This window comes from Scomber scombrus, chromosome 11 (assembly GCF_963691925.1).
Source record: "Scomber scombrus chromosome 11, fScoSco1.1, whole genome shotgun sequence".
In the NCBI taxonomy this organism is placed as follows: Eukaryota; Metazoa; Chordata; class Actinopteri; order Scombriformes; family Scombridae; genus Scomber; species Scomber scombrus.
The window spans coordinates 3,758,023-3,783,312 of record NC_084980.1 but is presented as its reverse complement, the minus strand read 5'-3'; the positions used below and the strand labels follow the sequence as shown (position 1 = coordinate 3,783,312).

General features: G+C 40.7%; 2 protein-coding genes across 7 annotated transcripts; both read left to right on the top strand.

Annotated features, from left to right (window-relative positions):
• Positions 1–585: 585 nt before the first annotated feature.
• Positions 586–4,227, top strand: rab36 (RAB36, member RAS oncogene family). Its single transcript, XM_062428497.1, has 10 exons — positions 586–663; positions 1,734–1,825; positions 1,930–2,004; positions 2,276–2,377; positions 2,476–2,540; positions 2,643–2,694; positions 3,577–3,658; positions 3,749–3,839; positions 3,966–4,079; positions 4,166–4,227. Exons 1-10 carry the CDS (start codon positions 586–588, stop codon positions 4,225–4,227), a joined length of 813 nt encoding a protein of 270 aa, XP_062284481.1.
• Positions 4,228–5,610: 1,383 nt separating this feature from the next.
• Positions 5,611–25,290, top strand: depdc5 (DEP domain containing 5, GATOR1 subcomplex subunit). 6 transcript variants are annotated; one of them, XM_062428492.1, is made up of 42 exons: positions 5,611–5,858; positions 6,061–6,128; positions 6,215–6,302; positions 6,412–6,458; positions 7,372–7,457; positions 7,545–7,628; positions 7,716–7,765; positions 8,079–8,148; positions 8,973–9,051; positions 9,182–9,243; positions 9,349–9,418; positions 9,499–9,571; positions 9,661–9,764; positions 9,858–9,932; positions 10,742–10,876; positions 11,377–11,438; positions 11,534–11,607; positions 11,694–11,763; positions 11,853–11,889; positions 11,994–12,114; positions 12,203–12,426; positions 12,529–12,729; positions 12,959–13,094; positions 13,185–13,279; positions 13,856–13,915; positions 15,030–15,186; positions 15,414–15,574; positions 15,789–15,909; positions 16,044–16,211; positions 16,388–16,607; positions 17,632–17,765; positions 17,860–17,974; positions 19,376–19,491; positions 20,041–20,121; positions 20,239–20,371; positions 20,872–20,971; positions 21,084–21,323; positions 23,579–23,748; positions 24,205–24,376; positions 24,457–24,517; positions 24,613–24,695; positions 24,784–25,290. In XM_062428492.1, exons 2-42 carry the CDS (start codon positions 6,071–6,073, stop codon positions 25,080–25,082), a joined length of 4,692 nt encoding a protein of 1,563 aa, XP_062284476.1. In that variant the 5' UTR covers positions 5,611–5,858; positions 6,061–6,070; the 3' UTR covers positions 25,083–25,290. The 6 variants fall into 6 exon arrangements, with proteins under 6 accessions (XP_062284476.1, XP_062284478.1, XP_062284480.1 ...); XM_062428494.1 differs by having other exon boundaries at positions 17,632–17,769; positions 17,870–17,974; XM_062428496.1 differs by having other exon boundaries at positions 17,629–17,765; positions 21,084–21,263.

The window sequence follows — 25,290 nt, the reverse complement described above, 5'->3', positions numbered from 1 at the left end:
CCTACACTGTCACGGTAAACAAACTGTGGAAATACTTCCGTTCAGAGCCTACAAATTAAAACCTTTACCTACAAGCTACAGCTGGTTTACAGAATAATGCGACGCAATTTAAAAGCAAGGAGTGTAAATTAAAAACATAAAATGACAGTAGAAGTAGTAATAACGAATGTGTTAAATAGTGAAAGTATATTTGCTTCGACTTTCTTAAACGTGCTTTCATTTTGAAGGCAAAAGTCAACCTTGTAGTGGTGGCTTGATGCTGCAGCCACATCCTGAAAGACATCAATGTCCCAACCAGTGTCTTCTGTCCCTCAAACCACCAACCATCAAAGATATATGGATGTTATCACTGTTACACACTAGTTACCAGCTGTGCCTGTCTGTCACACACACACACACACACTGTACACACTGTGTGTACCTCCACTGAAGCTAAATGTTGGGATGAATCAGATTTTGTATTTGGTTATGAGAACATGTGACCTTTAGAAAGAAAAAGCCCACACATGTTAAAGGAACACTGGTTATTTGACTGAATTAGATCAACTGAGCTAACTGCTGTTACACATTCCCTCACAGGTCATCATGCAGGATAACAGGAATGGGAGGATGCCATTCCCACCGCCCATCGGCAACGACAGGGTCATCTGGGAATTGCCGAAGGTAAATCACTATCAGATAGACTCTGTTGTCACTAATAAAATGAGCAGTATATATAGTAGAGTGTAATATAGGCCCATTACCACTGTGAGAGTGCTGTGGTTAAAATGGTAGAGGCGGCACTCTAGAGGACCTGAAGTTTATTAGGAACCTGTGGCATTCTATCTAACTTTCTCAGATGGCCAAATCACTGTCAGATCAGGGTAATTATGGGCTGTTACAGCCAGCTATCCTATCAGAACTTTTGCCAATGAACTGTATCTTTATGCTTTCTGGGTCATTTCCAAATAACACATTAAGGCACCTTTTTCTTGACAGGAACCTTTGATTTTTTTGCAACTTTGGCTTCTACAGCGTCACAGGTTCTCAGTGTAGTCTGTCTTAGGAAACACCCAGTGGTTCTACATAGAACATATGCAAGTACAAAAATAGATTTTAAAATGTCAAAGTAGGTCAAAAGTTTGTCTTAAATTATCATTAATCCACCATAAATTCAGTTTCCTTCCATTTTAACTGCCATTGAAAAGGTCCAAATTTTGCAGGTGCAATGTATCACCTGTAAAATCAAGTCAATTTAATGCTGACCTTCATCTTTTTGGCGACGGAAGACTACACCTAGAGTTGCAACGATTACTCGATGAATCGATTAGTTGTCAGCTTTTAAATGAATCTGCAACTATTTTGATAATTGATTAATCATTGGGAGTCATTCTTTAAGAAAAAGAAAGTCCACATTCTCAAATTCCAGCTTCTTAAATGTGAATATTTGTTGGTCTCTTGTCATCCTCTACGACAGTAAGCTGTACCATAGTGGCCAGTTTAATGGTTTCTAGTCATGCAGGCCTCTTAAGTGTGTTTCTCGTTATCAGAGATCGACTCAGCCCAGTTCATTGTTTCCCAGTTACAGTGAAATATTTACACATGCAGCATAGTGGAGTTACTAAGGAATAATCTTTGCATGACAACATGTAGTACCCAGCAAGATACCTGTTGACTCGTACATTATGGTACAAATTCAGACATATGTGGTGTGCAGAGTAAATGTCAGTACTATATGCTGTTGTTCTTTTCAGTGTTACATGCCTGCAGCTAGTGTGCAGCTGAAGATAGACTGGGACAATCTGACTAAAGCAGCCTGTAAAGACAGAGCTGCCAGGAGTCAGCCGTGAGTCTTATTCTTTTGGGTTCGATGCATCATTCTCAGCTATATTTTGAACATCACATTCAAAGCATGTCTCTCATTGAATAATACATTTCCTTTCTTTAAAGGTGGGACCGACAGAAAATGTCAAAAGTGGTGGTTGTTGGAGACCTTAACGTGGGAAAGACCTGTCTTATAAATAGGTACGTCATTGATAAGTATCCAATCTTGTCTTAATATGTTACCCCTGAAAAATGAAGCTATGTCCATGTCTTGTAACCCCTTATTGCAGGTTGCACATGTCTTCGGGTGGTGGTCAGTCAAAAATAACAAAATAATACAAAAATCAAACATCATTTTGCGTAGAAGACGTGTAGTTGAATAGCAGATCCAGAGGCTTTGTTGAGTCCGAGTTAAGTTCTGAACATCACAGTCATAAGGAAAAGATTTTAATTCACTTTTTGCTGTTTTCAGGTTTTGTAAGGATGTATTTGAAAGAGACTACAAGGCCACCATAGGAGTGGACTTTGAGATCGAGAGGTTTGAGATATCTGGAGTACCTTTCTCTCTTCAGATGTGAGTAGTTTGATTTGAAGAGTCCAATCATGCATACATATCACTTGAGAATACTTTAGCTTCTGCTCTGCATACTCAATCGCTTCCTTTTCTCATAGCTGGGATACTGCTGGGCAGGAAAAATTCAAATGCATCGCTTCTGCATACTACAGAGGTGCACAGGGTAAGACAATTCTGTAATGACTGACTTTGAATAAGTAGCTTTAACACCATTTTTAGCTGGAGAAAAGGAACAATGCTGGAACTCCCTGCTCTTCTTTTACAGTCATTATCACAGTCTTTGACATGGCAGACATCAAGTCCCTGGATCATACACGGTAGGGTATAGAGTTTAACCTTTTTAACTTTGACCGTGGAATAGGACATCATTGTTGTATTTGTTCCATTACTCTGTTTCATACAATGTCACACTGCCAGAATAAAAAAAAAACTAATTGTGAGCACTCTGCAGCTGCTCAATAATGATGTATTGCCCACATGGAAACTTACAAGTTACATTTACTAAGAAGAAAAGGTTCAGTACAGAGAGCATATAGATGCATACATTTTAAATAGCTGCAAACACGCTCGTATTTTACATATTGTGACATGTGCTAGGAATAATGGACTGTACCTCAGCTAAAGAACAATCTACCAAATAATGATTCCTAGCTACAGTCAACAAATCTAACCAATAAATGAATGAGGAATTACTTTGTAAAGCCTGTTCAGTGTATATTTGAACATCAAGTAATTAATAGCACAGTTTGGATTCACATCACAAACAAGAATGTCACAATGTAGAGATAAAATAAAGTCCACTTAATAGCTTTTTTGGGAGCTTTCAGCTGCATCTTGCAGTGACACGAGGTCACTTGTTACACCTGAGCCAGCCAATGGCACCAAAGGTCAAGAATGAACTTCCATGCTCCTTACTTTAACAACAATCGAAATCTAGTGAAGATTTACCACTTTATCTACTCTAAGTATAATGGTACATATCTATCATTCACCTTTCCTTTCAGAACTATGTTTTTTAGCTGTTAGAATTGTGAAGTCTGTAGCCGGATAATCAGACTGAATTACTAAAAAGTCTCAGTAGTTAGCCAAGAAAATTCTAAGCAGTTGGTATTGAACATTAGCCCCGACTAACCCTGCAACTCCTGATCTGTCATTTAAAAAATGTAATTTGTAAATCACATTTTGTTTTTCCTCTCTAGTCAGTGGTTGGAGGAGGCCATGAGTGAAAATGAGCCTGGCTCCTGTTTCATCTTCTTGGTTGGTACAAAGAGCGACCTGCTGGTGAGTGCTGAGACAAGATTTCTGTTTGAATTACATGAACTACATATTTTTCACATGCACATTTACCTTTTTTTTTGTCTTCTTTTGAAGCCCCTAGAAGAAAAGCAGAGGACAGAAAGAGATGCTGTCAGGATAGCAACAGAAATGCATGCAGAGTTTTGGGCTGTTTCATCCAAAACAGGTAAAACAGAGAGTTTAACCTCTTAATGTTTGTTACGTCGATAATGGCACAAGCAACTTTAATACAGTGCAACAGAGAAATACTGAAGGCAACTGTAAAAACTTGTTGTTTTTTTCTCATTTTTAGGTGAAAATGTGCAGGAGTTTTTCTTCAGGGTGGCAGCCTTGGCCTTTGAGAACTGCATACTGAAGGACATGGAGAATGGTGTTCCTGTTGGTATCGGACTAGGAGATACTATCAGTAAGCAATGACTCAACAAATAGATGTTGATGTTCATGGAAGTCTTGAGAGCATAAAAATATTTTTAAAAATGTTTGTCTTGTCAGAATCAGATCGTGCCAACCTGGAGGAGACCGCACCCCAAGATGGGAAGAGAGGCTGCTGCTGATGGAAAGAATAAGAGAAGAGAAACTCTCAGAGCTGTTGAGCTGAACCAGAACCAGAAGGAGGCTCTATTCTGAGCTTCACTTGTAGACATCAGAGCGACTGACCATCTCTCATTAGACTGAAGTGTGCCTTAGAACATCAAACTGCCATGTGTGTTTCTGCAACCCGATAAAATCATTATTGGATTGAAACTGTCAGTAGTGCATTTTAATTTGGCAGATGCCATATCTCTTAAATGCAACAATTTTCATGGCATAGCAGTCCAAAACATCACAATTAATCATCCTGGATGTTATTGCTGTCAAGGTGGAAACCACTCTCAGAAAACACAGTATAAAATAATATACTATGGTTATAATTAATGTTACATATGTATGTAGAATCTGACACGTGGGTCTCATTGCAGTCAGTTGAGTGTATGGTCTCATGTAATTTTGGTCTACTCTGCAATATCTTCAAAATAGGAAGCATCCATCATGTCCATCATTTCAAAAGGTGGATAGTAATGCCTGGACCAGATTTCATTTGGGAGCCAACACAGCCCCCTTATGAAACCTTTGTATGAATACTTTCTAGTTCATTTACTACTGTCAAAGTGTTAGTTTCTTTATACAGTATTGTGAAATATTGTTTCACCCATTTTTGAGGGTTGTACTCTGATAAAGGTATAATGAAAGTTTATAGGCTGCAATTTGGGAGCAGGAAAACCAAATGTTTATGTTTACTTGCAAGTAATATACAGTAAGTGTAAATGAGTCTATAAGCACAGTGAACTCAATGTGTACAATAACATAATGTGATTTCTTTTTGACATAATGGAGCAATAGCTGATGATAGCAGCTGTGCATTTATGACACCAGTATTTGGTCAATGCCTATTATTATTACTCAATAAAGTAGTTAATCCACTGTCTGAATGGTTATGTCTGTCTGATATTCCAAATTATGGGGTATGGCTATGCAATGCACACACTCACAATTATAATACCTAGTGTATCCCTTATTAATGAGGACTTACCTATCTACTGAATAATTGAATGGATACAAAGGCTTAGTTTTACATTATGTGTGGTCCAGATATCTAAACAAAGATGAATAAGACAAAGTAACAATGCCCGTTACATTCTTACCAGCATTTTTTTTAACATACATATATCTAATTAAAAAAGTAATGATAACATATGAATGTAATTTAGGGAACTGTATTGGTACATTAGGTTATAATACACAGCAATACGTGTTTTAATAGCCCAAAAGAAGCGAACTAGGAAATAAGCGGAGTGAGACCTCTTGCTTTCAACGACATTCTCTGAACAGCTGCGAGCCAATCACATCACACATCACCATGTTTTGGAGGAAGTACAATCCAACCAGCGGTAGCCATAATGATAGCTACATGAATGTATGATAACAGTTTACCGCTCGCAAGCTAACGCAAGCAATAAACTGCTGTTAATACCCCTTAAATAACAGCGGTTCCGCCTTACGTTAGCCGTATAGATGAATTTTATTTGCACGTCGTCAATGTTACACAGAGGCTAGTGTTAGTTAACAAACTAAACTAGCTAGCTGCAAGTTAGCAAATGTCAACATCCCAGGACCGATAGAGCCGCTGGAGTTTGAGCCTGCTCAGGTACTGCTGGATCTATTTTTCACTTGTTTTTCGCTTATAAGCCACCTAAAATATACCTTAACTGCTCATCCTATTGAATACAAGCATTTATATTGTATATATGGCTTTAAATACTTTAGGTTCAATGAACATTCATAACTTAGTCCTTTCAAAAAGTCTGGCAGGCACCTTGCATAAGTCACTAATGATTGTTGTTCCTCAGCTGGTTCACCATGAAGACTAACAAGTCATACAAGCTTGTGCTGCACAAGAAAGGTTTTGGTGGCAGTGGTAAGCAAACACTTTCAGCATCAATTCATGTTTCAGTTTTGAGACATTTGATTGTTATGAGATCATCTTTTTCTTCATTTCAACAGATGATGAGTTGGTTGTCAACTCAAAAGTTTTCCCTCAAGTCAGCATTAGGGATATCATCGAGATCGCACACCCCACAGATGAATACAGGCAAGTTTTCATGATGGGACACAATGCACACTGTTAATTAAACTGCTGTTTGACATGTCGTTCCACTACTCAGCCCGTTATCTCATATTGTCTCCTTTGAAATCTCCAGTCCACTCCTGCTGCAGGTTAAGAGCCTTAAAGAGGACCTTCAGAAAGGTAAATGAACTGTGCACAGTAACACTTTACATAGCAGCAGGTTTTTTATGGCTCGGGGATTTGATTAGGATACATTTAATTAGCACTGAATGATCTCTGTGTCCTCTGAGTGAGTCATTGTTGCAACAGCAGAGAGCAGAACTAACTGCTATGGTGACCCAACTCTATGGTGATTTTTCAGATAGTTTTGTGGTGTCAGTGTATTTGGTTGCATTATATTGTAAGGTGTTCCTATCCACCTCCTAGAATAAAAGGTGTAAATGAACAAATGAACATGTGCTCTGATATTATATTCAGTCCCTACATTAGAATTGGGAGTAACTGGACATTAACATGATTGAATGCAAAAAGAATGTCTCATGAAGTGCCATATTAAATCATTCAGAATTTACATGTGACTCCAGTTATCAGATCCAGGTGTGACAGTGAATGTAATACAATGCATCATGGGAAAAACAAAATATTTTCAGGTATTCTGGGCTTATTCTTGAATTAGAGTTTTTTTTTTTTTTAAAGATAAAAATAGAATTTTGGCCTAATGCCAAAGCCAAGATTCATGACTTGTTGGGTCTCAGTGTAACATTGAGCCCTCTAATTTCTATCAAGGGGTTTAGATGACACTGCAAAACATGTTGTTAAATACAGTACATGTTGAGAATATGTTGGATGTGGCAAGATGATTATGTAATGTTCAAATGTGGATCAGTGACAGAAGCCCTGATGTGTTGACGTGGTTCCAAGATGACTGAGTTACTTCATTGTGTATATTTAAAAACAAAGAGAGGGGGGGGGGGGGAGAGAAAATGAATGTAATGTGCTTAATATGACAAAAAAATATTGAAACAGAAAATGCAATGTTTTTTAAAATTGTTTCCTATTGACTAACGATGATAAATATTTTCTTCTTATTCAGAGACAATCAGTGTGGACCAGACAGTAGCACAAGCCTTCAAACTGCGTGCATACCAGGATGTCATTGTTAACATTGTTGACCCAAAGGTACAACACTGTCAGTCTTCTGCATCTCCATTGTCTGTCAGCCTGACAGAATCTCATTGTTTTTTTGTTTTTTGTTTCTCCTTACAGGATGTTACACTGGACCTGGTGGAGCTGACTTTCAAGGACCAGTACATCGGCAGAGGAGACATGTGGAGACTGAAGAAGAGTCTGGTGGGCCATGCGAAAGTCTACATATCTGGTTGAAATGTGTAGTAGTTCATTCATTTGAGCATTTAACTTTTTTATTCTTCATTTCAGGTGAGCACTTGTGCTTATGTGACACAGAAGGTGGAGTTTGCTGGAATCAGGTAGATTACCAAGCATACATTTTATTCTCCACATTCCATTTACATCAAGGTGGAGTAAATCAACATTTATCCACATTTTCCTGTTAATGGTCAGCGTCAGAACAGCCAACACATGAATAGTTTTTAATATTCAAATCAAAATGGACATCTGGTTGGAGGTTAAATATAGCAGATTTTGACATTTTAAATGAGTTGGGGTTTTTTGCCTTGTGTACCTCGTGTACAGTAGTGATGTTTTCCTACTTAGTTCCTACTTCTTTGTTGAATTTCTCTTGTCACTACATGTATGCTTATGATGTTTTTCAATCTCCAGAGCTCAGGCCAGTGAACTCTGGGTGAAGGGAGAGAAAGTGACGTGTGGTTACATCAGTGAAGACACCAGGGTAAGATGTAGGGTGATTCATATGGACTGTCTGCTATTATACATCAGTATTTAAAATCTATAAGTTTGACCTTTTTAAAGTAACCAAAAATTAAAAGTTAGTCAGTATTTACCACAGGGTTGTACTCTCAACATGTGTGGAAAAGTCTATAAAATAATATGCTGAACAGAAATGTTGCAGCTTTAAATAGTATACCACAGAGCCCCTGAAGTATGGAAAGTATACCACAAGTTATTATCTTGTATGTACATTATATGATCTTGTGTACAGAAGGTATGCACAAGATAAAAAATGATATCTACTGTACGTTATGAAAGGATTAACATTTCAATTCATTACTATTTAAATGCAGTGAAAAGGTTCAAAAAGGTAATTTAAGTAATACATCAATCAGTAAAACATAAACACAAGCTTTCTCACCCATGTCATCTAGTTAAGGAAGAAACACCATCATTTTAAATATGGATGACCCTGACAAATCTACATCTGGAATAAAGTGTGACGAACTAGTAAAAAGTAATAATCATTTTTAAAGATGTAATGTCAAAGAACATATGGTGACTACATCCTATGGTGAATTCAGTGCACTGGGCAAGTTTTGGTCAACAATATTTGTTAGGAAAGCATATTAGTTGTTTTACACATTAATTGGACTTAACATGTTAAACTGCCACCAAATGATTGGACCAGTGATTTTGGACTGTATAAGTTAAAGTAATAGTTTAAGCATGTTAGTAGGGCTCACTGTCTTTAGTTGCACTTTCCCATTTGTCATCATGTTACTTCAGCATTGACAATAATGTCATGTGATGTTTGTGAAACAGGTGGTTTTCAGATCCACATCTGCAATGGTCTACATCTTCATCCAAATGAGCTGTGAGATGTGGGACTTTGACATCTATGGTTAGTTGGACCATGAACTATTATAAACTTATTTTGTCATTTTATGTTTATCCATGACCTGAGGGCATGAAGATCATATTGATACGTTCCCCTGGAGGAGAATGTTTTAATGTTAATGTTTTGATCTCAGGTGACCTCTACTTTGAGAAGGCTGTGAATGGTTTCCTGTCGGATCTTTTTGCCAAATGGAAGGTTTGTGATTTCCTTTTGTCTGGTTTTGTCATAACTCTTAATCCTCATTTTCAAAGTTAAGCAAAAGTAATATTTCAATCTCAATCTGTACTATTCTCAAAACAGGAGAAGAACTGCAGCCATGAAGTGACGGTGGTACTCTTCTCGCGTACGTTCTACAGCGCTAAAACATTAGGTGAGTCTGTCTTCAACATCACACTCAGCTTTGACACATATGCAGCAATGCTAAAACGTGGACTTTTTCTTTTTCCTCAGACGAATTTCCCGAAATTCTCAGAGCGTCCATCAGACAGGATCACGAAGGACGTTTTTATGAAGACTTCTACAGGTATACACCATCTACTTTACTTCAATCTCATTATCATTTGGGGGTAGACAACAGAGGAGATTGACACCTTTCACCTTCTTTGTGATCAGGGTGGTGGCTCAAAATGAGAGACGGGATGAGTGGACGTCATTACTGATCACCATCAAGAAGCTTTTCATCCAGTATCCTGTCCTGGTGCGGCTGAAAGAAGCAGGTAGGGAATGAGTTAAGCGTTTGGCTGAGAATAGATCGTTGGATCGGGTGCCTTTTGTAACCAAAATCTTGTGTTAATTTACTTTCATGCCAGATGGTTTTCCTATCGGTTATAACTCCACTTCTGCTGAAGGAAACTACCTGGAGGCTATTAACCTTTCTTTCAATGGTGAGTATTCTAATCTTAAAGTGTAATTACTCTCAGTAAAAGAAGAAATGTAGTAACATTGTTATAAAACTTTTATTAAACATTTTATTTTCAGTAGTGTCAGCATGTGGTTTGGTAGCTTATTTCTTCATGTTTCTGACCAGACTAGATGTTCATTAGCTTGATAATCGAACTGCAATGCCATTTCTTTTCACTTTTATTAGTCTATTTGAGATATTTTAGTAGATATTCAAACATGTGGAAGAAGCCTGGGAGCAAGCCAGGTATTCATGTTCAGTGTTGGTTGATTGACTTTGATATCCAGTTTTAAAAGTATATTGGTAGTTACACATCTGTACTTTTTAAATGTAAATACTTGTAAATGTAATTCATTTTTACTGATATATTTTGTTTCTTAATAGTCAGGCACTACCATTTCCTTTTTAAATATATTTCAAACATTTATGGTCCTGTGGGACAGATGTGTACATACATAGAATAAAAGTCAAAGTATTAAATGAAGGCAATGCAGGGTTGTGCCTCAGACTTTTTAACTTTTTTAAAATTTTATTGCTGTCCTGGGCCAATGAATGCCTTTCTTTGTGTCCAAATCACGAGTCCTCAAACAGACACATCTTTCATTTTTTATACCAAGAGCTGTTTGTGAGAATATCACAAACTGAGACTCCAGTTTCTTTTAATCAAATCATTACCAACATGCAACATTAATGAGCTCCTGACCAATTACGCAAAAAAAAAAGTCATAAATAGAACGGATTGTGTTGAAAGACCAAAAAAAGGAATCTAAAAGCCACCATGTCTCCCAACAGTATTCGACAAGCACTACATCAACCGTAACTTTGACCGCACCGGCCAAATGTCAGTGGTCATCACACCTGGGGTGGGAGTGTTCGAAGTGGACCGTCTGCTTATGATTCTCACTAAACAGCGTATGATTGATAACGGTGAGTGTGGTGATATAAATACACGTTGATAGTGATGGGTGGATTAATCCTTTTGAAGCCTTGGGGCTTTTTTTTTACTGTGTTTGGTGAAAAAAAGTTTTGTAGTTTAATGACTTAAAAGTGCCAACAGTGACATCTGGTGGTATGTACCATGTATAGCAGCAGTATCCAATAAAGGTTCAAGCATAGTTTTTTATTAAATCTGTAATGCCATTGTTGAGTAAGCTACAGCATAATAATTATAAATGTCAAGTAAATGGTAGTAAATGTCAATTGTCCAAAAAGCTGAATATGAATGTACTTTATTGGTATGAATTAGGCTAATTGACTGTTAGATCATGTGTTTTAACTTCACGGTTGGTATTTATGTGACATTTCATGAGTCGCAACATAATGTGATTGAAGATTTATATTTAAGAGTGAAACAAGCTGCCATGCTAAAGTGTTGACTGCTCATCACTACTATCATGTTAATAACGTCAATGTTATTTCCTATATAGGTATTGGTGTAGACTTGGTGTGTATGGGGGAGCAGCCATTGCACGCAGTACCATTATTCAAGGTAACACATCCACACCGTGTATTGGGTGTAATGGGTGCATCAGGCCAGTATGTGTGTTCATAATCACTGACGATCTCTTAACATTTACTCTGTAGCTCCACAATAGGACGATAACCGGAGACTCTCGTGTGGGAGACGACTACAACCTCCCTCACTGGATCAACCACAGGCAAGACAACATACTCGAAGCATGAGCTTTACATATGGAGTTAATAAATCATCATGGTTGAACATATTTTCTGTTTATTCCTGCAGCTTCTACACTTCCAAAAGTCAAAACTCTTTCAGTTCCTTCACCCCTCGAATCAAACTGGCTGGCCGTAAGGTACAATCGCACATTCATTACATTATTGTAGGACGTAATGTTCTGAAAGGCAATTTAACATCTCTGTAAAATTACCTTTTTTTTTTTAGCTTCATGCTGAAAAATTCAAGAGCAGCAAAGACCACAGTAAGTTGTGACAATGTCTCTCTGGGTTCTTTTTATCTCTTGAAGCATGATCTGATAATGGCTTCCTAATGTACCTCAACCCTCCTATTCGTGACTTCTTCCAGGTCTCTGTTCACCAAAGGACTCAGACAACAGCCTGCCGATACAGGTGGACTACGACGCCTACGATGCTCAGGTGTTCAGGCTTCCCGGTCCTTCAAGAATTCAGAGAAGTACCAACTTCAGGTATCTGCTTGCACAGCATATCACACAAAGCAGTGGACAGATGTATCATTTCTGTTAAGTCCTGTTGAACCGAGCGTGTTTTTTTTAGGATGGTTCGAGACAAAGAGACGAGCGGGAGGAAGAGCTGGGGCTCAGTGGACGTCAGCGTAGGCATTGGTGCGTCCCCTCCTGTTCGCTCCGGAGGTCCTGATGAGCAGCGTAGCCTGGCCTCTGATGATAGTCTGGGCCCCGTGTCCAACATGCTGCTGATACCCAGGATGCCCGCTGCCCAATATGAAGTCAGCAGTTCTCTGGGATACACGAGCACCAGAGGTAGCCCTAAGGAACAACACCTATAAGAAGATGTGATAAAGTGCATCCCTTTCCTTTCTCCGTCACATTCCTGTTGTGTTGATTTGTTCTTCTGTTGTTCAGAGCTGTTGGAGAAGATGATGGACTCTCAGCGGGACTCCAGCGCCCCAGGAAGGTTCACGGTGGGAAGCGCTGAGTCGACCCTGCACATCCGGCCAGGAGGTTACACCCCTCAGAGAGCGCTCATAAACCCCTTCACTCCATCCAGGATGCCCATGAAGCTCACCTCCAACCGCCGGCGCTGGATGCACACCTTCCCTGTCGGTAAGGTGACACACAATCAGCCACAAAACATGTCATGCACTCAGGAACCTTTGGGAACTAGTTAAGGTGTGAGTTGGTTGCCTTAGCTGAAAAACATGTATGCTGCTGCTACAGCTCAACTGGATTGCCTAATTATAACTGTTCAAAATGTAATTAACTTAAGAGAGAGTAGCTATGTTACTGGCATACATCCCAGCATCAAACTGTATGTGTCACTGTTGTTCCTCAGGTACTTCTGGAGAGGCTATTCAAATCCATCACCAGACCAGACAGAACATGGCTGAACTGCAGGGCAGCCAGCAGAGAGACCCTGCCCACACATCCGCCGAGCTGCTGGAGCTGGCCTATCATGAGGCCAGCGGAAGGTCAGACACACCTACCACAAAGGACAAACATTTGCTTTGTAAAGAATGACTGACTGAGAGTAATACCTGTTATTTATCTCTCAACTTAAGGCGAACAACCTCACGCCAAACAGCAGAGAACGGCCTTTACATTGGTGGTGGAGGGATGGAAGAGTACACTGGAAGTCCGAGGAGCAACAGTAGTGGTGATATGCACACTCAAAAACAGTTTCCCCCTAAATCCCATGAAAATCCTAAATCCCATGAAAAGACCAAAACTAACAGCCACACTTTTGCACTGGGTGACATCTTCTTTCATTATACCATAAACACACAATTCATTTATTTAAGTCAATCCCACACACACCATCCTACTGACAGGAATACTCACTAGAGCACCAAATGTGTATTCATCCACTGCAGTAAATAGTTCTTAACAAATGCACTATTAAAAAGTAACATTTGCTAAAAACTGCAGTGTCCAGCAGTTTTAAGGAAGTTATTTAGCCTTCAACAAATAAAACTACATATTTGTGAGCCATCTTTAAAGATTTACATATTTGTTAGGAACCAATGGGTTGGACTTGAGTTCCACACATTGTAGGGAAGTCTATAAATGTGTCATAATTACCTTTTTCTTTTCTTTTTTTTGCCTACTTCTTCTTGATAATAAGGTAGTCAACTTGAAAAGATGGTCGATTCTTTTTTCTCTCTCTTCATCAGCTAAAAATAAACAGCCAGGAAAATAAATTATGATGTTTTGAATTGTGATCCCTGCACAGGAACTCTGACCAACCGCGGCTCCTCATTCGAAGACGTCTCCGTCGGTGGTGCCGATCCAAGTGAGTCCACCTCGCCCCTTACGAAAAACAAAGACGTAACAAATACACTTATCTGATTGACGTATTGATACGTTCGCAAACTGTCATGTAGCCGTACCTCAGGACTGGGTTGATACTGAATCTCATTAATCACCAAACCGATGATCGCAATAAACCTTCAGAGGTGCCTTTTAACCTGTGAGGGTTTATTCAGCTTTGGCAGGCAGGGTTCTCCACTGGCCGTCCTGTCTCCAGGGGTCACAGGTATTAACGACTCGTACAGGTCATGTGGTACTGGGGTTACCCTCTCCTCCTCTCCTCCTCTCCTCTTCTCCTCTGTATCCTCTCTTTCACTGTCTTACTCCTCTGCTATCTCTTTCTCTGGGCCTCCTCCTGTCGTATGATTGAAACATAGTCTTAGAATTCCTCTAATTAATTAGCCTTCTCATAATTATTGCATTCAACAAGTCTTTACGTAGATGTCATTGCTGCATGGCGGTGTGGAGAGTGTTATTCTATATCTCTCGATTGTAAATCTTTCTCTTTCACACAATATTTTTGGGACTTTGCTCACCATCTCTATGTTCCTGCATGATGTGATTTCTCTACCTATATCCGCTGAGTCACCGCTCAACACCTTCGCTGAGCTCAGGACACACGTTTCGCTTGCTTTTTGAGCAACGCTGATCACAAACTGACTGTCACAGCCACAATTTGCATGTTTGATCACTGCTCCACAACCACAAACACCCCCGCCCCCTCAGGAATCACCAGCAGGGGCAACAAAGCCAGTCAAAGTAACACTTTTCCTTGTTTTTTCTCTTCCCCTCTTCTCTCTTCTTCTTTCCCTTTTTTTCTTCTATATCTGTTTGTCTCTTCATTTTGTCTTTTCCACCTTTTTTGTATTCTTTCTCCTCTTCACTCCTTTGTTTAAATATCACCCTACTGTGCTTTATTTTCTTTTCTATATACTCATCCCTGCCCCCCCCCCCCCCTCCCCCCACATACATGTACCACTTCACTCTGGGTACATGCATTTGTATTTGTTGTGGGGATTTGTGTGTGTGCGTGTGTGTGTATGTGTGTGTGTGTGTGGGTGCTCCTGAAGCCCTGCTGCTGTCTGCACCCCCGACAGTGCCCAGCTTCTGCTGCACAGTTGGGGTGGACTGGAAGTCTCTGACCACACCGGCCTGCCTGCCCCTCACCACCGACTACTTCCCCGACCGCCAGACGCTGCAGAATGACTACACTGAAGGCTGCTACGACCTGCTGCCACACAGCGACCTGGAGAGGTGACATAGACTTTGATTCTGGGCCTTTTTTCCCAACAGAAATTAACAAAAGTACTGATTATTTCCAGTAGACATGTCCTTACAGTAGTGGTCTCCAATCCTGCTTTTGTAGAGCTATTGCCCTGCATGTCATTTCCTGTGAAACAAAGCATACTGCATGTCACAAAATACTGGAAATAGGCTTCTATGTTTTATTTAAGTTCTTTCGCTTCTTCTGTCTTTCTCAGGCGTGAAGATGAAGGTCCAGTGATGAATGCCACTCAGGTGTTTGAGGAGTTTATCTGTCAGAGGTTGATGCAGGGCTACCAGATCATTGTCCAGCCAAATAACAGGAAACCACAACCTGCTGTGGCCACACCGCTGGGCAGCAGCCCTCTTTACTCCAGAGGTGAATTAATGCTTCATAATATATACATATGTTTATATTATTTTGTGTGTATATTTATTTAAATCAAAAACTGCTTTAGATTGCCCACTGTGTTCTTATATCTACATGATAAATATAAGTACTAGTTTCAGTATTTGATACAATCTATACATAATATATAAGATCAACAGACCTGTGCTGACTGCATGTGTCCTCTGTCTGCTTGTGTCTTCAGGTCTGGTGTCTCTTCGTCGAGCAGAGGAAGAGGAGACAGTTTACTGGCTCAGTATGGGCCGCACCTTCCATAAAGTTTGCCTTAAAGACAAGATCATCACTGTTACTCGCTACCTGCCAAAGTGAGTATCCAGATAAGACATATTCTGCTCCTATGCAATGATGAACCTGACATTTCCACAGAGAAGTTAAGAGAAGTGTGGAGAATTAACTTCCTGTTTTCTAATGACCGTGTGTTTGTTTTTGTGTGTTTCAGGTACCCGTATGAGTCGGCTCAGATCCAGTACAGCTACAGCCTGTGTCCTCCACATTCTGATGCTCAGTTTGTGTCCTGCTGGGTGGAGTTTGGCCACGAGAGACTGGAGGAATACAAGTGGAACTACCTGGACCAGTACATCTGCTCTGCTGGCTCTGAGGACTTCAGGTACACACATACACACACACACACACACACACACACACAAAGACATCATATATTCATTCAGGTTTTTTCCCCAGTAATCTACTGTTTACTAGTTTACACTGTTATATATATAATAGTTGCAATGTGTTATATGTCTGAAAGGAAACTATAATAAAATGAGTATTCTGCCTCCACAGTTTGATCGACTCTCTGAAGTTCTGGAGGACTCGCTTCCTCTTGCTGCCGGCCGGAGGGGCTCGGCGGGTGGCGGACGGGGAGGGGCACTGGGATGTTTACGGAGAGGGAGCAAACGCTGGAATGAGTGGCAGCGGAGAGGTGCTGCTGGATGGCTTCATCCGCTTCCTGGAGGGCCTGAACCGCATTCGACGGCGGCATCGCTCCGACAGGATCATCAGAGTGAGACTCTCCTAGTTTGTTTTCTCCATTGTGTAAAATATGATTTCCTAATTATAACTTCCTAATAATTACCTTGAGCCCAGTACAGTGTCTTCACAGTCCTTGTCTTATCTGACAGTCATTTCAAAACCAAAAGATGATATTCAATAAAAATGATTGAAATTATGAATCAATTACCTAAATAGTTGTCAGCTACTTTGTTCTTCTACTACACTACTGTAAAAAAGTATTTCAGATTTTGAATTCAGAACATCACTGCATTGACACTTTTACACAAGTAAAGGGTCTGAATACTTTTTTATACTTTTTTGATGGCTTCCTTTTCACTACTTGAACTTCCAAATTACAAACATCTTTAGCACCATACCATTTTCCAAAGCATCACAAAGGTTTTTTGATGGATGATTAGTTTGTGTGACCACTGTATGAAAATCTACTTAACTATTTGTCTAAACTATGTCACTGCTGCTGCCTGAAATCAAACCTTACTTATCACAAAGGCAGCAATGCAATTTCCAAATGATAGAATTGTCTTCTGCATTGGGAATTATGATGTTACATTTATTAAATTGTGCTCTTTTTGAGGACTTAAAGGAGCAGTGTCTAGGATTTAGTGGCATCTAGTGGTGAGGTTGTAGATTGCAATAAACTGAATACCATACCCCACCCAACCCCCCACACCCTCCCAAACATGTAGGAGAACTTATGGTGGCCATCAAACTTGAGAAAAACACAAAAGGCCCCCTTAGAGCCACTGTTTGGTTTGTCCATTCTCGGCTACTGTAGAAACATGGCAGGCTCTGTGGAAGGGGACTCCTTATGTAGATATAAAGGGCTCATTCTAAGCTAACGAAAACACAATAATTCTTATTTTCAGGTCTACAGTAATTAAAACATACTAATGAATATTATATTACATTTCTGCCAAGTCTGATTCTCCGCTAGATGCCACAAAATTCTACACACTGCACCTTTTAAGTATAGCTTAATTTTGGACTCTCTCCCTCTCTCCTCCACACAGCAGAAGGGTACACCGATGAAAGGACTGCAGGTCACCAGTCCTCTCCCTCAGTATCCTACAGAGCCTGTAGCGCCCCCGCAAGGCAAGAAAGGCACATCAGCTTTATCAGCCCTGCTGGAGATGGAGCAGAACCAGAAGTTAGTGTTTCTCCTACTGTGACTGCAGGACATCATGTATAGTTTGCATCGCATATATTGCACCTTCAATGCATTCTCTCTGTTTTCCCATCAGGACACTGGAGGAGCAGCAGCAGCAGCAGCAGCAGCAGCAGGTGAAGCCCTCAGCAGCCATCAGCGACCCCTCAAATGTTGCCACGGCTCCGTCATACGTAGACAGTCCACGCAAGGTGAGCCTCTGTTCTGTGTGTGTGGATCAGAATAAGTTGCTTCAGGCATTCAGCTTTTGCAATTTTTTATTTACTTTATTTTATCAGCATCAAATACTTTGATGAAATGGTTATTCTTTGCTGGTGCTTCGGTGAGGGGCTTTTTGCTCTTGTTTCTCTCCTTCCATCTGCATTTTCTCCATGCCTCTGTTCTGTTCCCCATGCTGGGCTTTTGGGTGTTTGATCCTGGGCTCATGATCTCCCTGTACGCTGACAGGACGCTGCCTTTATTTTGGATTTTATACGTAGCCCTCGCTCCTCCTACATCTATCACTCTCAGGTCAGTAATGAGGTTCCCGGGCCATCGCTGAAGCTCTGTGTGTGTGTGTGTGTGTGTGTGTCTCTGTGTCTACTGTAGTTCCTTTTAAATCCTTCCGCATTACTGCATGAGCATGCTGTGCACAAACGCATGACTTTTGACTTGCAGTGCTCCAGTTTTCACTTTTATTGACTTTGTACTTTATTCCTTGTACTGTAGTGCCTGCTGGTAGGTAGTAACACTATCCACTCTAACAAACAGGGATCACAGTTAATCCATTATGTTTTAGTACTCAGTGAGATTTATTGTTATAGTTTTACCATCTAAACTTTAAATGTCATGCAAACATTCTAGCAAAATCTGGCTCTGTATTCAAAGCAAAGATTGCAGTACTTGTTATTCTTTACATATATATTAGCAGTATTCTCAATGTTGAGACAGAATCATTCTATATCTGTGTTATCCAACAGGATATCACTAAAGCATGGCTGTAGGTGGGTGAGAAGCATGTGTTTATCAGCCCCAAACAGAATAGAGGAAGCATCTTTGCTGCTATTCATATAGCTACAATCTAAATAGTTCAATTAGATAGTGTGATCCCAGTGTTACTAACATGTACTGTACCACAACTGGACTCTAAAACCTTCGAGACCCACGTCTGTCTCCACGCATGACATCTGAGGACAGGAATGTGTTGGTAAAAGATCACCCAAATTACAAAAGAAATCCTGTACATTTTCTCACTTATCACTACTAGTCTGTATCCACGCAGATTGCTTTGGTTTTACTGGTCCAGGTTTTGAGATATCTGTTTCTTGAGATTTCTGCCTCCACCTTAATTCAATGGAGGTGGATGGAATGTGTTAAAAAAAAATTGTATAGCAAACTTTCTGGAAAAAAGGTGTTGATGCTGACACCAAAGTACTCTTACCCACTACCGCTGTGTGGACAGAAATCTAATCTAACTAATAAAACCCTCTGTATGTATGGCTGGATACTACTAGATGTAAGTCAGAAAATGTACTTTTTTTTTGTTATCTTGGGAAACCTTTAAAACACACGGTGTGAAACAGCTCATTTAAAGAAATGCTTTAACTGTGTAGCTGCTTGCCGAAGCCAGTGAGGCTGCAGATAAAGGAGTCCAGGGAGGAGTGACAGCTGGAGCAACAGCACAGCCTTCAGGAGAGACTGCAGCCAGCAGCAGCAGCACAGACACCAGGTACAGTAACACCTCACAATGGCTACTGCAGGGATGCTCTGAGTAATGGAGAAGAACACTTGAAGCACATAAAAAGAAGGAGATATTAATTTAACCCTTGCATACTGTTCATATTCAGGCATTTCACAGCATCCCTTAATAATTAGTCTCTATACATAATTTCAGAACAACGAATCATTCATGAATACCTCATCAGCCATTAATAAACTGGTGTTTAATCCTTAATGAAGCTTTCAGAATGCAGAGAGAGTGTGTTCATTTTTTTAGAAAGTTGAAATATTTCATTGTATTCTCGGTCACATGAAGATGAGTCATCAAATGTCTTAGTTTTTAAGGTGTTTTTTGTTTCTTTGGCTCTAATGAGATTAGGGTTAATGTCTAACAGTGTTTTACAGTGTTAAAATTTACAGTGTTAAAATGTACCAATAACTATTTATCATGTCATAATTCCTGTTGTTTTCGCGGACCTCAGTGAGAACAGCTCTAGTATGATAATGTGTTTAATCAGCATCCTGTGGTTCAGCACTCTGATCAGTGATGTGTTCACAGTGCTCAGTCTGCAGCAGGAGCTCTTTCTCTGTCCTCTTCCTCAACACTGATGGAGATCCTGGAGGCCATCAAACATCCCACGTAAGATTGATTTAGTTTTAAAATAAAATGGCTTTTTGGGTTTTTGTTTCAAGCCTTCAGGCATCGAGTAATGTTGGTTTTATTAAACAGGTGTGTGTGTGCTGTGTGATGTTACAGGACAGGTGTACAGCTGCTCCCAGAGCAGAAGGGTCTGCCCCTCAACTGCTTCATCAGTGCTGAGGTTGTTCATTGGCTGGTCAACAACGTGGAAGGTGTGGTCACACAGGGCATGGCTGTGGATGTCATGCAGGTAAGAGCTGCCTGTCTGTCTGTCTGTCTGTCTGTCTGCAAATATATCTTTTCTTCTTTACTTCCCACTTTTCTTTCATCAGGATGTTAGAAAAGGTTTTAGAAAGAATTCATGAAAAGTCAGTCTCACTGAATCCCACCAGATCAGTATAAGTATAAGTCACACATTATCACCCAATTCTGTGTGAGACCTTTTTAGCCAACTTCATTCCAACTTATTTGGAAATGATGCTCAATAGGCCTCATTTAAATGAATCCTCCTGGGTTAAAATTTTACCCGAGGACAACAGGAGGGCTATTATCAAAAATTCATAATACAGAAATCTAGTTTATAATATGTTTTTTTTAGCAGTTTCCTGCATCAGTAAGGAAGCACTTTATAGGAAATGTTGTATTACACAGTGGTGTGTTTACAGCCATGCTTTAGTACAGTGTAAATGTGTTTAATGCTTGTATGCATCTCTTAGCCTGCTGTCTGTCTGTGTGTGTTTGTCTGTGTAGAAGATGCTGGATGAAGGTTTGGTGACTCACGCCTCCGGTGACGCCATGCGCACCTTCGTCTACGGGTTCTACTTCTACAGGATAGTAGGAGAGAAGGATGGTGAATTTAAAATAAATGCACACAGTGGCCTTACGGGTCTATGCTTTCTGCTCAGTTCATGTTTTTCACTCACAATAAATATGAATAACACATTTACTCACTCTCCCTTCAGTTCCCTCCTCACCGCTCCCCCCCTCGGCGGCCGGTGGCTGGTCAACCGCAGCTCTGGAGGACTTCGCCCTGTTCCAGAGGAAGTGGTTCGAGGTGGCCTTCGTGCTGGAGGAGAGGCGACCCTGCGACCTCCCGGCCTTCCTCCTGCCCTGGCTGCCCAGCCGGCCGGCCTCCTACGCAAGTAGGCACAGCTCCTTCAGCCGCAGCTTTGGAGGACGCAGCCAGGCCGCCGCACTGCTAGGTACACCCAGCCCGACCCTCCGTCCCCAGCCCACACCGCAGAGGAGACACCCCTCCTTCCTCACCTCATCCAGTCTGATGCACATCTTACTTAAGTCTACTTCAGGTGGTTTTTTGAGTCCAGCGTTGAAGTGTCACACAGAGCAGGGGGTGCATTTGTTTCAGGGCTCTGGGTCAGTGACATAGAAACTAAAAATACAAACAAATCTTACTTAGTTCTGTCATGCAGAATGGCAGTGGGGTGGCTAATATCTACCTGTCACATGACCCAGGAAGTACCTTCAAATGAGCCCTTGAGCTTTCATACAACATTCATCCTCATTTACATCAGGCTCATTGTTTTTGGTTTGTAGCAGTTTTCACCAAAAAAAAAAGATTATGATTGAAAGAGTGTTTTTGCATCAAATTGTGTTTTTTAAAATCCAATATTGCATTTTAGATATTCAAAAAAAATCCAAACACACATTAGAACAACAACAAAAAAGAAAAGAAACCAAAAATATTGAAGCCTGGATGATGTACATAACCACCAGATAAACCACCCAACACCTTCTCAACAGAACTGCCTTCAACATTTCATGACATCATCACCACCACCATCATCATCATCTTCATCTATTTACTGTGTGACACTGACATAGTGGACTCGGCTCTCCTGACAGTGGACTGTACAGTAGATGTGCTGCTGTGTAGAGCATGCAGAGTGCCTGTAGTTGTAGTCATCAGTCCATGAGTCTGATGTCATCAAATTGTCACCTCCACCGTCCAATCAGTGCATGTCGCGTGGTGAGTGTGTAGCAGCAGATTTAGTAGTAGCTGTGGTGTTTGGGTGCATGCTGTGGTGTTTTTTAGTGGCTGTGGTTGAGCAGTGCTGTGGTGTGAAATGTCCTCACCTGTCGCTCTCCTGCCAGCTTCCAACATGAAGCACTGTCACTACACAGCAGGCGGTGACAGTGCAGCCCGCTTCATCCGGATTCTTACTTCACGCGACCTTTGACCTCAGCTTGCTTCTTCATCATTTAAGCAACATTAAGGCTTTTTCTCAGTTTGCTATGCGACACATCGGACACCTTCGCTGCTTTCCTGGAGTCACGATGCTGGAATCATTCATGTCTAACTGCATTTATGTGTTATAATAATGCCGCTTCTACTTTATGTGGGATTTTACATAGTGATGGGAAAGGTTTCCATGGTTACAACCGTACTCGAGACGACATGAATAAGACATGAAAACATAAATCAGAGGAACAAAATCTAAATAAATAAGAATAAATATAATACACCTCTTATATTTTTAATGAGAAGGGGAACTAAATCACATGACATATATTTAATGATGTAGGTCATTCTAGAAAAACATGACCCTTCATATGATGAAGGCATCTCTGCAAACACTGAACTCTACCAGCGCTGGATTTAAATGTCTGAGGCTAATTTGAGTTAAAAATTCAGATAAGAATATAGTGACTGATGTTTTTTTATCTGGATCTATATTTAATTGATGTATTAGTCAATCAACTTGAATTGAAATAGCAACTATATAAATAATCCAGTAATTGATGAGTCACTTTTTAAGCTAATATGACAAACATTTGCTGGTTACAGCTTCTCAGATGTTGCTCTTTGTTGTCATAAGATATTCCTTTATTATTCCCACGGTGGGGAAATTGACAATATCATTCATTTACAATTATCATATCTGATAAACTTGGGTTGAGTATCTTTGGGGTTATGGATTTTTGATCAACTACAGGAAGCAGTTTGAACAAAGTAATTTTTCACTGATATTTTGAATTTTATTGACAAAATAATTAATGTATTAGTTACTGCTCTGCAGATTTATCAATAATGGAAATTATCACCAGTTGCCAGTTAGGATGCCTTCCATTGTTTTTTAAGAGTTTTGAACAAATCTATGTTCTAAGTCTCACAGTTTTAAAAATAAAGTTATCAAAAACATAACAGGAATAATAACAGTAAATTATAGAAGTGAACTTATCTAATTAGTATCAATAACATTGATGATCTATATATCTATATAGTCCATTATTCTTTAGAACAGATTGACGACTTTTAGAGGGTCAGTAAATATCTCAACATCTCCATCCATGCTAAGCACCTCTGCTCTCACTCCTCCATCTGCTCCGCCCATCATTCCATCCATCTCTCTCCTTCTGCTTCCTTTGCCTCCTTGTCTGTTTGTCTCTCCACCTCCCTCCCTCCCTCCCTCCCTCCCTCCCTCCATCTGTCCTCCAGCTGCTACAGTCCCCGAGCAGAAGACGGTCACTCTGGACGTGGACGTGAACAACCGCAGCGACAGGACCGAGTGGTGCAGCTGCTATTACCACGGCAACTTCTCCCTCAACGCCGCCTTCGAGATCAAGCTGCACTGGATGGCCGTCACCGCCGCGGTGCTCTTTGAGATGGTAAATACAAGCTGCTTCTGACATGTTCTCACTCTTGAGTAGACTTCATACTTTAACTGACACACCCAACATCCCCAGAACAGGAAACAGGAAACACTTCTATTGTAAAACTTTTGGAACAATCTGCCAGCGTGCGGTTGAGGAAACAAAGAGAGAAGCATTAGAAGATGTTGCCAAATGATAAACATGAGTTGGATCTATTATGACAGAAAGTATTAAGGAAACAAAGAACTGGTTCTGAGAAGAACCAGTACAACACACACACAAGGACACATTATAATACAAAGATTCTCCATCAGATAGAATTTGAACTTTTAGGGAAGATTTTGACTTTTCATAAAGAGACTGAGGAAGTCTTCTGCATGGTTGCTGTCCTCATGTGAACTTTATAAGAGGAAGGAAGAAGTCAGGTTTCACTCTCAGCTGCCACCTTTTAACCTTTTATTATCTGTCAAGGTTCAAGGCTGGCACAGGAAAGCGGCGTCCTGCGGCTTCCTGTTGGTCCCCGTGCTGGAGGTTCCCTTCGCTCTGACGTCTTACCTGTACGGAGATCCCCTCAGAGTCCAACTCTTCATCCCTCTGAACGTCCACTGCCTGCTGAAGAACGGCAGCGACAACCTGTTTGAAGGTACGGAAACTCTCTCTCTCTCTCTCGCTACTCTCATGTGTGTGATGCTGAAGCTCATTCTGTTTCCTCTCATCAAACAGGTTTCGAACCCGAGACGTACTGGGACAGGATGCAGCTATTTCAAGAAGCCATACTCTACAGGTGGTTCATGTTTTATGTTTTTTTTTTTTTATGTTATAGAGAATCCTTTAAATGTTAGAGTTACAGTTTGGTGACATTTGTGTTCTTTTGGACAGATTTGGCTTCGTGCACGACAAGTTTTCTGCTTCTTCTTTTAATTTCCCCTCTGAGAACAAGCCTCAGTACATCCACGTTACAGGTTTGTCACATCGCAGCTTTAAAAAAAAATAACCCACACACACAGGCACATCTTCTGGAAGCTTCAACCGTCTCCTCTCTTCCATCAGGCACCGTCTTCCTGCAGCTGCCGTACTCCAAGAGGAAATACAGCGGGCAGCAGCGACGGCGCAGGAACTCCACCACCTCCAACAGCCAGGGGGGGCCGTTCGGAGGGGAGGAGAGGGCCGGCTACTACTGGGCCTACAACACCATGCTGACCAAAGCCTGGAGGACGGGCGTGCTGGGGGACGAGAGGCTCGCCGACCGCCTGCTCAGAGACTTCAGCGACTTCTGCGTCAACAAGGACAACAGACTGCTGAACTTCTGGGAAAGCTGTCAGGACAAGATGAACGCCAGCGCACCCTGACCACAGAGGACAGAACGCTGGAAAACAGACTGTGAAAATATCATGAAAACTGTTTTTAATTATTTTATTTATGAAGACAAATTGTTCATAAGTATTCCGCTGCTGCTTCAAGAAGCACTCGTGTGTTTGTGTGCTTGAATCTCTGCTTCGGATGATTGAACATGAAGTTTTAAATATCAAAACTTTGCCTTAAAGAGCTGAAATGTTG